At 40.3% G+C, this 12,206-nt stretch overlaps 1 protein-coding gene across 2 annotated transcripts in view; it reads right to left on the reverse strand.

Annotated features, from left to right (window-relative positions):
- Window positions 1-5,121, reverse strand: part of LOC139134552 (protein MON2 homolog) — an 81,849-nt gene extending 76,728 nt beyond the window's left edge. For both annotated transcript variants that reach the window (XM_070701436.1, XM_070701434.1), the window contains exon 1: window positions 4,798-5,121. In XM_070701436.1, the coding sequence (XP_070557537.1) occupies window positions 4,798-4,902 (105 nt within the window). In that variant the 5' untranslated portion in view covers window positions 4,903-5,121. The remainder of the gene's footprint in view (window positions 1-4,797) is intronic.
- Window positions 5,122-12,206: the final 7,085 nt, after the last annotated feature.

The raw sequence follows: 12,206 nt of genomic DNA on the forward strand, positions 1-12,206 counted from the left end.
ATTCGTATTGGAGTCACTGACAAAATTTTTTATTTTTAGTCCATATTTCGTACGTATTATATAAAATTCTGTCTTTACAGAACTTAAAGTGCTTTTTATATGACAATATATCAATACTTCAATATTTGAGAATGTAAGTTGAAAAAGATCAAATCTTTTTAGGCCCTAGATTGAAAGATATCGTTGCTATAATTAGAGGAGAGATTTTAAAAACAAACGGCCTGTACACAGGCACTCCTTAGCTGGGTAGTCTGTTGAATAGATCGATTTTCGGTTTGATCTATCGATCCCGTAGTCGATATGCGCGCCATTGTAACCAAAATACTCACTAGGTTACAGTGGCGGACATACTGACCACGGGATCGATAGATCGAGCCGAAAATCGATCTATTTAGCAGACTACCAAGCTATTAGCGCCTGTGGGCCAGTAGTAGTCTTTGGAGGAAAGATTTTTTAAACAAACATCATTTTCGTATTCGTATTCGTATTCGTTTTCGTATTAACTTCTATCACAACAACCAACTTAAACATTCTGTTGACATCATTAATATCGATAATGGAAATTTAGCTGACCCGCCCAATTTGACGAGTTGTAAACTTAAAAGGTAAAATTTTCTTGTTTTAAACTGATATCTCTAAGAAAGTGATCGTCATAACGACAGTGAATGCAGGGCTCAACGTTATCGCATGCCCCTAAGTCGATGACATGCTATATTTAGACTGCTGTCGCAAAGAAAATATCATCTCATATGATGTGGGAAAGCGTCATAAAAGAAAACGAGATGAATAAAATGGTATCATAGGCCTATGTCCCGATCGGTACATTTGTTTCCCTTATAAGTTTAAATTAATGTGTGAGCTGTTGTCAGAATCTTTATTTCAATACGGCCCATCTCTTTTTCTTTCCTTGCGTTTGCGTCAACTGTCATTGCCAGAACATGTTGATCAACTTGCGTTATGATAAGATACACCAGAATGCATGGAAATTAATTTGTATCGCGAAATATCGAGAAATACCTGTATTCTATGATAAATAGACTTCAGCTAGTCCAGTAGCTGTCGCAACTGGCTCGATCGGTTTCCGTCATTTGTTACTGTGCGATCCAGTTTTAGTGTTACGCAGTTTGCCCCGCTCTACAACTCCGTTCTGCAGGTCACTCCGAAAACTTTCAGCAGTACTATTTTGGGGGACCAATTAAGCCGCTAGCCGTAGATAGCTACTTTTTTCAACAAAAACTCTGAATAGAAATGCAGCAACTATCAACTTTCGATAGATATTTTGTAGGCAAGAGAACAAACTCAAACGTATATGCGCATTTAATCCTAGCTGTGATATCGAAGCGGTACTTGTGGCGTGTATCGAACTCGCTCGGGTCATTGAGGTCATCGCCACAGTCCCATCCATGGTCTGTTCTCTACTACCTCCATGGTTCTACATAATTGCAGTCGCTACCCGGCAGATTTGCCATGATATTTCAACAAAGTTGCTTGCTATTTAGATCTAGCTGAAAACAAAAACCTTTATGAAACAGGATAATCCAGTCCAAGCTTGATGAAATCGATGCTTTGATCTGCTTTCCAAAGGACGATTTCCGGAAATGGTCTAGCCGGTCACATGCCACTAACGCAAATATTCATTACGCACGTGAACGCATGAAACATGTTGCAGTTACTGGTTGCTTGTTTTCCCTTGTCAGCTATATTTTGATGACATTTTATGCTGGGATTATGATTGGTTCAATTGAAATGATGTGACAGCACTAAAACTGCTTCTGATACTTGATTGGATTGTAGTAAAATTTGTCATTAAATTCATGGGATATTTTGACAGATCATTCAAGATAACATCAGCAGACACATTGGCAGCGCTGTGCAGAGGAGAGAACGCGCTAAAACCTTTGAGTATTAAACTCCGCTCACGGCTACGCTTATTCAATGCGTATTTTGGGTTCGCGCCTTTCAGGACAATGCTCCGTGAACACTGAGAGAATATATGTTGTATTTGATCACGTATACGGTATGGAGAAATGTCTTGAAAAAAAATCAGTCGCAATCTCATAAAATTTGGTCGCCTATGCGACTGAAAATGGTCGCTACTTTGAGCCCTGATTGAATATTGCAATACATGAATTATCGGTCGGTCCGGTTTTATGTATAATATTGCTCACATCTTTACTCTGAAAGATAAACTACCTATTGTCATTGATTTCTGTTACTTTCTCCCTGTAGCAGCACGTACAACTTTGTCGTAACTTGCAATTTTGTAATTTTTGCCTTACCGCACTCCCTGAGTTTTGTAAAGTATTGTATTGTATTGTTATTATAATTTATTTCAGGTCTACGTAGAGCCATATCAAAATCGAGTAAAATACTTGAAATACAAATTGTAAATGGATATGATCATTCTAAAGTGAGTCCAAAGGATGACCGGATATAACAATTTTCACATTTTTTTTATTCAGATGGTTGTCCTAGACAAGTCCCCCGTTCATCATAGTTTTCAACAGTCACCCGTTTTGCAGCGCCTCACAAAAATCTGCCCTCCCCGCAAAACAATGGTACAGTCCAGGGCAGCTCCTTTGCATCCGCTCTCACGAGTCCCATTACTTGGCACTGACCACACTGATTTCGGGGTGCATCCAGCTGTCCGGTCAAGAGACATTGGCAAGCGAAGATGCTGCCTTAACAGATCCCAACCGATTTTAAGTATTTTTTTTTCAAATAAAATGAAGTGAACAAAATTCTTTAAAATCTACAAATGCAAATTTTGTAAATTTAACCAAATTTGGCAGATGAAATTACGAATCAAATTATCACAATATTTAACCTCAGTAAATATCGTATATTGCACGTTTCATACCTGAAACCTGGACTAAAAATAACAATTTCTGTCAGTGACTCCAATACGAATACGAATACGAATACGAAAACGAATACGAAAACGAATACGAAAATAACTTCAGCATCGTATGCATGCTGTCATCTTTGCATGCAGTCTTCCACAATGACCCCCGTGAATGCCAGTCACTGAACTGAACATTGCATTGTAGAGTATGTTTTAGTAAAAGTACTATTTTTGGTGCTAATTTTCGCTACCTAATTTTATTTTTATAGAGTTGTAAACATTGATGCAAAACACAAAAACTCAGTATGTCTTTTTGATCGTACAGACATGTGACACCATAACCTTGTCTTGTGAGGGCAAGGAACTTTGTGGACGTACGCTCAACCAGCGTACGGTAATTAACCGATGGTATTGTTTTTTGAAAACGATCATGCAATTTTGTGAAAAACTTTATGCTAGTTCACACAATGACATAAAATGATTATTATTTGTTGTTTAAGTCGGTGTTCCCACATCAGAAAATCGATCTCATGGATTTGATATCTAGGTAATCATTTTTCACTTGTCCCGTCGGGCAAGTGGCATTGGCGTTTCACTTGCCCGAATGCGACTTTCACTTGCCCCGGGCAATCGGGCAACCCTTAGTGTCTTTCCTTGGGGACTAGTCTTTATTGTCATTTCCAATCTAGCATTCACTTCTTGGAGTATGGCTTCATCCTGGCATAACTTGGAAGTGGTTGGGGACACAAGAGTAGTGTTCACAGTTAAGTAGTATGCACGTCAAAAGTAACAGACATAACTTTTGCACAAACTTTCCTCAACAAAACTTTCAACAATTCTCTCACCAAATCAAGAATAAAAATCTGAGGAGTCACCGAGCAGAGTTTGGTACTACAGAAACATTACAAAACAATTATCATTTTCCTGAGAGCGTTTTACTACCCTGTGGTCATGTCATAGCAAACCCGTTTGGCAGGTCAGGTTAATAGTTTTCTTAAATTAGTCCCAGCCCAAAACATTCTCTTAGGCTATAATAAATAAATTTCAAGTTGCTTGTAAGTAAATAAATGCTTTTAAGTTGATTTTAAATTCTATATTATGTCATGATGCATTCTTTAGCATGCAGTATACATCACAGTGCGTGAATTTGATCACAGGGATGACTGTCAACCTGCTTCTTTGACCAACTTACTGAATGCTAGGTGAATCGTGGTGGAAATATAAAATTAATTACAGCAATATACACAAACTAGAAACAGTTTGATTCAATCAGCCAACAAAATCTGTCTCCTTAATATGGCATATCTTAGCATATTGATAGCCATCTTGGCTATTCCATGTATGTGGCAATAGCCAAGTTGGCTATTTTTTTTCATATAAAAAATGTTTGTGCCCACTTTATTGATATGGGCAGAAGACATAGGCACGATTTCATTCTCACTTCTCGTGTCATGAATCTATTTTCTGCGCAAATGCATACAGCAAGGATTTTTACACTTTTCGAGAACATGAATTCTGATTCCAGTTTCGGTTGACATGGTTTCTCCCTGCTGTCTACACTCATGGCTGATCACAAACATCATCATCCTTTCCCTCCTCATCCTGACTATTGGAACATTTTACAATAAAATATGTACATACATATTTGTTGGGATTTGAGTCACAATGTTACAAATAGATTTGTAAACATAATCGTCATTTCCGGCTACAGTTTCATGGTAAGCGAGTAATATGTCAATTAAGTCCGTTCCTGATGAGAACAACGCAGCACAGATGCTGGTAGGTTTCGTAGTACACAGTGTCAGCACTGAAGCACCACCGCCCTTTAACCAGTGTAGACGAGAACGTATACTATACTGTATCATTATATAACGCATACAGAGCTGCAACGAATCCCCTGTGACCTACCCTTACAAAACGTTTTGCTATTTGAAGCAATTGATACTTCTCACCTCTTTGACAGGGGGGTATTTCCTCTTGGCTTCGTTGGACAGTGCTCTCAGATCCGTCTGTAAACTGTCCAGCAACCTGGCTGCTGCTGCTGGTGTCGTGGCCATTATTATTTGTTAATATCGATTTCACCCAAAGGGAAGTCTGCAGATGTTTCAGGGACCGTATTGGCATCAAAAGCTATGTTCGATCTTGCTTTAGTAATATTTGCCGAATGTAAACTTTTGATAAAATACGACGACTGACAAATTTATATTGACACACAAGCATAACAAAACACAAGACCACCACCAGCCTTCTCTTCGTGATCCCACATACCCACAATGCATAGCTATTGGTAGCGCCATCACCCATGCTACTTGGTAGCGCCTTTCGTTTCAAAAAGCACAGGGTTGGAGTAGCCGGCCAGGCTGTTCCAAGTGGTGCGGTGTGCAGGACTCAAGCTCAACTGCTGGGCCTTATTTTCGCGAAGGATTTCCCGAAAAGTGTTGATTCTCGGCTTAACAGGTTTCATTTGGATCACCTCTGGCACTGTTCTTCTTTGACAGACAACAACATTGAACAGAAAGCCTTAACTTTTTCCCAGGAAATTTCCCTGGGAAATTTCATGCATTTCATTGACTTTTCAAGCATGCAACTGTAGACATCGCCTATGCAGTCAGTTACATTGAAAAGTGCAAATCACAAGGGAAAAATGTGAGAAATATTCCATTCAACTTGACCCAGGATATTTCAAAAAATGAAACACGTTATGAAAAGGGGCGCGCTGAATGTAAAAAGTAATGACTGAAAGGTAACTGTCAGGCCAGTATTTTTTCAAGTTTCTTTCATGTCTGTTTGCCATATTTTATCTTAATTATTATCTGTTGCTTGATTTTCTCAAAGGCATCTACTTTGATCCTCCTTCCCCGCCCCCTCCCCCCGTGGCAAAAAAAAAATTCCAAAGTGATCTTTGCTCTTAGTAAAGGTATGTAATTTCCAGCGAAACCTGTGATTGGATACAGAATCAGTAGCAACACACCCTTTCATGCATATCTACGCTAGTTTTTAAAAGTAATTCCATGCACAAAGAGTGTATAGTCTAACATATCATATTCTCACATTTATGTGTGTAATTCTTGATTTTATAACTAGCTCCACCACACTTCCCGAAGTGTGTTGTTATGCAATAAAATTATTATTATTATTATTATTATTATTATTATTATTATTATTATTAAAGCAGAGCCTTATGGCAAACTTTTATTGCATCTGAAGTACCCCAGAAATGTGTTAATGTATCGGTGTAAAAAGTACAGTATTTCAGCTCTTGAATAGCCAAGCATTTGGTTTGTAAACACAGCTTACCTGTGTAGAGTCACTGACTTGTGTTATTGCAAACAGTCAATCATTTGTCACAAATTCCATTATATTGACATCATAATCTTGTATACTGATTATAATGTTGTACTTTACTTCAAACAAATCATTAATCCATGTGTGAAATTAATTACAATATGTCAGCAATCCTTATCCTAAGATGACTTTGCAAAATTTGCTGTGGGTATCCATTGTTATTTCTCTACTTTTTTGTTAGTGTTGAAGTTCTAACCCCTAAATCTTAGTTTGCTCATCAATTCTCTAGGGGTGCACTGATTCAAAGAGCATTATTAAAGATTAAATAATTATTTAAGACCAATGTTTGGTCAACGTATCCTATCCTTGATAGCCTCAATTTAATCTGATGTTACTTTAAAATTTAGTGGTAAGTTACAGAATAAAAAGCTCATTTAGGATTTTTATTGTTGAAATTAAGATTAAATTAGCGGGACTGAATTTCAAAGGATACTTGTATTTGTCTAATTTTAGTGCAAAAATCTTCCCCATTGCTCTGAAATTTATGGGTAGTGTGAGCTGCTGTTGTCTTTAACATTTGTTTAGACTGAGATAATAGGACTTTTTTGAAAATGATTGAATATCTTCCAGATTTAATCATAAAATTCTTTACATGATGGTTTTTTTTATTTGCTCATAGCTTGATTGCAAAATTATTTTCTATCAAATCTGAGAGCAGCCTCATCAACCACTGGGCAGGTCGCTTTTTAATTGTCACACGTGAGCTTATTTGAATGAAGCAAAATCAATTCCATCACCATACTTTAAATTTTGACAGAAAGAGGAAAATCTGATTAAATGGTAAGCTACCACATTCTGAGGACTTCAAATTCTCTCTCTCTCTCTCTCTCTCTCTCTCTCTCTCTCTCTGATACACACACACAAACACACATAACACATACATACATACATACATACATACATACATACATACATACATGTGCATAAAAACTCATGTTGTTGATAGCTAGAGTTTCTAGAACTTCAATACTCCTGTTATTTTGTGCATTTGGCATAAATACTGATCACCATTCAGGATTTGGGTATAGTTTGGTACTTTTGTAAGTATACAATAATGACAGAAATGTTATACTTTTATTCTAAAAAGTCATAGTCATAAACTTTTGTTCACCAATAACGTCAATTTTACTCCGTGGACGTGTAGTGAAACATGAACAGCGCCAGCTCCGGCGGAAGTCGATAAACAAAGTGCATCTTGGGTAAATCAGTTTCCGTGCCGCTGTTCTTCCATGTGCACCACGGGCAGCGTGTTTGTCTGAGAGTCTTTTATTATAAGCCATGTATCTGATGTACTATCTCAACGAAAGTGGTGATCGGATGTACACCATGCAGGTAAAGTTTGTTTTAGTCGTACTATCGACAATGGACTTGAAAGCGTGCCTTGTGTGCTTAATGGTTTCGACATGAAAGTAGAAGCATGGAGTATATATTGGCTTCTTTCACCTCCATGGTAGAAGCTGGCCCTGCGTTCCCGGCGTTATACCGGCCGTATAACGCCGGGAACATACTGCAAGGTACTCAGGTCTAGTTAGAAGCATTGAGCATGGACTTACAAAAAGAAGCATGCAAAACTCATTCCTAATCCTATGTCTGTGTTATGCATGTGTACTTTGGATAGCTGTAGCCAGGAAAGCACAGTTTAGAGTTCGTCGATTTTGTGATCCTAAACTCCTTTTATTTCGATCTCACGCTAATTAGAGGTGGTTTATCGTCTTATTATCAGTGCTACTACTAGTGACAATCGTCGGCGCCGCCAAATGGTTTACCGTGAAAGCACAACTAGGGAGATATGCAACTATATAGCTCAGTAACTGCTAGTGCTACCACGTGCGAGTTTAGCTTCACTGTACCGAACAGTAGATCTATCATCTAGGTGTTAGGTTTGTGGATGGACAGCAAAACGGGCAACCCCAAATTTCAAGAATAACCTCGAGGTACTACTGTACTACAGCTATTAGGGCTGTACAAGGTGCAATCCGTAGCAATATTACATGAGCCATTTTCTCATTTATGTTACCTCCTCGCTCTGAACTATTGGAGGTAGTGCTACTCCACAGGCATTTGACTCAATGCAAGCAAACCGTCACTGAGCAACCAGTATTTCACCATGACCATGTGCCGCCAATCTAACCATGGTCCCTTTATTACCATCCCCACGCTCCAACTCCCAACTTGTTGCATTATACAGCAAGGTCAAATCATCTCAGTGTGCCAGGCAAGCCCAGTCAGTGGGCAATAAAACTGCACAAACTGCCAATGCATTCACAGAGGACTCCTACACACGCGATTGTGCAATACCTTAGTCCAAGCTTAGTCAAAGCTTATATGAAGCTTGGCGCTGAAGCTCAGTACAATGGTTTGCGTGCTGACCTTAATTTAAGACTGGTTCGCCCAAGATTCGTTGAAGCTTATTCTTGCAAATCTTTGTTGAACCTTGGCAACTAACCTTTATAAAAGCTTAAACTTCCAAATCTTGTTCCAAGCTCGGGCAGTAAACCTTTGGCCGAACTTTACGGATAAGCTTATTATCATCCTCGTTTCTACTGTAGTTTTTGGGTCCTTGACCCAGCATTTGAGCTAAAGGGTTACTTTTTGCTCAGTTTAGGGAGGCGATTTTGCTGCCGAGTCTGGCAAATGACCCGTTTGAAAGTTATGATCCACATTTAAGTAAAAATATAGACCAGTAAGCGGGCTTTGGAGAAAAAATAAACACGAACGTGTAACTGTTGAAATATGTTTGCGTTGAGAACGACATCGCGACATGAACACTTACGCGTTACGCCCGGTGCTTTCAATTTCATGTCGTCTGCACAGCGGAAGAAGAGTGCGGCTTGATCGACTGCTCATCACAACTTTTATCAATTAACCACTATATGACAAGTTTCTTGTTGACAAGTTTTAATACCGATGTACTGAATTATATCGAGTATAGCCTTAAATGAGCCACAAAAATCCGACTACACTTCTGAAAATACACGATGGCGGAGAGATGCACACACCACACCTTACGATTTGTACTCGTAGTGACTCAGAAAGTTTGTGATCCTGTTCCTTGTAAGATTTTGACTCAAATCATATTACTAGGTAAAGATACTCCCAAAAAAGACAAACTTTAATGTAGGTCGTTTAACCCTTTTCCTGCCAAGTCGTGAAAATCCGCTTGAAATTCTGTGTAGCCAGAATCTAAGCACTGGTGACCGTTAATCTACCAACCCGGTGGAAATCGGGCCCTTTTTGGGTACCCCCTTTCCTGCCAAGTCAACGGCACTACGTTTTGCTATCCCCTGTGCGTTTAGGGATCATCCGAGGAGAGGTTTTCTGACAAGGAACGCCTTTTCCCCTCGAAATGGGTTCGCAGGGAGTCGATAGACAGGGAAAGGTGCAGAAACCTGTCCACCAGTCCCCCACACCCGAGGGGGGTGGGTTTTTTTTTACCGCTTTTTAGCAGACTTGGCAGGATAGCATGGTGACGTTTTTCTGGCGGAGTTGGACGTACTTGGCTGCTTGGCACTATACAGATTGCTGCCGAACTTGACCAACTCGGCAATGCTAATCTAGAAGGCTACCTCTTGCAAACGACTTGGCAGATGGTGCCGATGGTGCGAGACGAAAGTCACTTATTCAGTTGTGCGTGACTGAAAATGAGAACGTATTTTTGACGGGACGGCTCGACTTGTTCCTCCGATGGAACGGATATGAACGACTCGGAAATACCATTACAAACTGGTGTCCGACGTACTAAGCTGGGCTTCAGCTCTCCAAGTTCAAGCCAGGCAACGTCCTTCACCGCCTTGGCCGTGCCATTCAATGGACGTTGCTTTGGATTTTTTATTTATTCCATCGTCCGAAGTATTGGCTCTGGTTTGCAGGCAAACGTATCCTCTTGCCGACGCATTGGTAACTACGTACGCTGTTTGCGTACAGAGAATTCAAAAGGTTACATAAGGTCAATGCTAGGTCAATGCTACGGGGATACCGCCTGCACTTAGCAGGGACTGCTTTTGTTATGCAAACCAGCTAGCAGTACAATATGGCTGCCAGGCATGTGGACACGTCGATGGCTAGAACAATGGAAGCATATTGCGTTGCACCCGTGCATCGCAAAAGTGAACTGAAGACTTGGGTGTAGTGACTGGTTATCACTGGTTAGCTGCAGCCCAAGCCATGTTGATACAAACCCGTACCTGACTGAGGACCACTCGATTAACCCTTTCACCACCATGGTTCCACCAAACCCATTGTTATCAATGGTGATCTTGGACCTGTATACAGGGAACTGGGGTGAAAGGGTTAAGTCAGTAATGAACGGTAACACTCGTAAACCAACTCCCAACTGAGCTGGCTAAACTACGTGGAGCTGTGCTTCAATGGCTCAGCCATGTCGTTACTACAACGGCAAAAACGTAGTTTTTTGTGCTACACTGCCAAGTCGTTGAAGGTACGTATTCAATTGACCCTACCCTGGGGAAACAGGACAGGTTTGCCGGTGCTGCTGCACCCCTAGCACGACCCTCAGGGTCTCTGACTAACAGACAAGTGAGGTGATGTTTGTGCCTAGCGGACGTGCGTAATACTGAAGGAGTTTATTTCCGAATAAATAAACATGAAACGGCAATAAAATGACGCACTCCCAGGGGCAAACAAAGCCGGTGACCTCAATTTTTTTCTGCAGTAACCCTTGAGCTCCTTCCCCTGTCTACGGGATGTAGAAATTATCGAAGTCTAACACGTATAAGTACGGCTAAAACAACCTGAAAATGGGCAATTTCTGCCAAAATGCCTGGCAGGATAACATGCAGGAGAGCCAATCTTTTGCAGGCACATATTATGGGGCGGTTTTCTACTGACTTGGCAGATAAACGGACAAGGGTGCTCGGCAGGAAAAGGGTTAAACAAGTTTAGTCATATTCAGGCAAGCCAACGACAAAAACGAGCAGACGATGTAAATACCTTTGAAATGATTTATTCGTATATTGCAACAAACTGTAAACAGTATGTACAAGTTATGAAGCTGTACTCACTTCAAGTTTTCTCTAATCTGCTCACAAAATCCTTTCTAAGATGATAAATTCGGCATATAGGACGTGTAAGGAAGGGCATGGATAATTCTTGAAGATGAACTGACTGGCACATCTACTATTAAACGTAAATCCACATTGCATTTGTACGTAGAGGCCGTATATCTGCAGATTTACCTCCGGGAGTTGCGAGAGGTCTAATTGACCGGATTTTTGGTGGGCCTCGTAACTTTCATGAAGGGCTGTGAGTATTTTTCGGAGTTGAAAATCAACCAAAGTGAGCGTAATTCAGTAAAATGACCTATACCTGCATGAACTCTGATTATTGCTCATTCCCTAACTCCTTTTGTGAACAAAATTTCTGGTTCGTTTACGTAATTCGGCCGATTTTCCAAGGAGTACTCAAGATTTTCACTTCAGCAGGGAACTTTGACTTCTATCGATATGCTAATAAGGATCTGACTGGCCGTCACGCTATTCACGTTCGAACGAGCGACAGATAGAAACAACATTGATTGTTGATCATTGGTAACCCATACTGGTAATGGTATACCAATTCTGATCAATTTGAGCGACACCGTATAAATGCGGTATTTTATTGAATTACGCTCACTTTGGTTGATTTTAGCGTTCAAAGTTCCGATACATGTTGTGTCGTCGTAATGGACCCACTTTCGCTCGCAGTTGGCCCACAGCTATCCATGGCGGGGTTGACCTTTGACCCGCATAACGACGCACACCACCCCTGCCAACAGATAGCTGCGTTTCCACAGCTAAGAGAACTCCTACCTCCAAGATTATTATTACAGGTAGACTTGGTACAAGGCTTTGTACATTACACGAGCTTTCAGGCACATGTCAGTGGTAACACTGCAAATATCTCCATGTTTTTAGCTCACATTTGGTATATGTATATACACCGTCCCTCCAGGGACAGTGGTATATATAACAAAAAGAGCTTATATGGTAAGTTGGTAGCATCTGTATGTCTGTATGTA

Source organism: Ptychodera flava, chromosome 6 (genome assembly GCF_041260155.1).
Source record: "Ptychodera flava strain L36383 chromosome 6, AS_Pfla_20210202, whole genome shotgun sequence".
In the NCBI taxonomy this organism is placed as follows: Eukaryota; Metazoa; Hemichordata; class Enteropneusta; family Ptychoderidae; genus Ptychodera; species Ptychodera flava.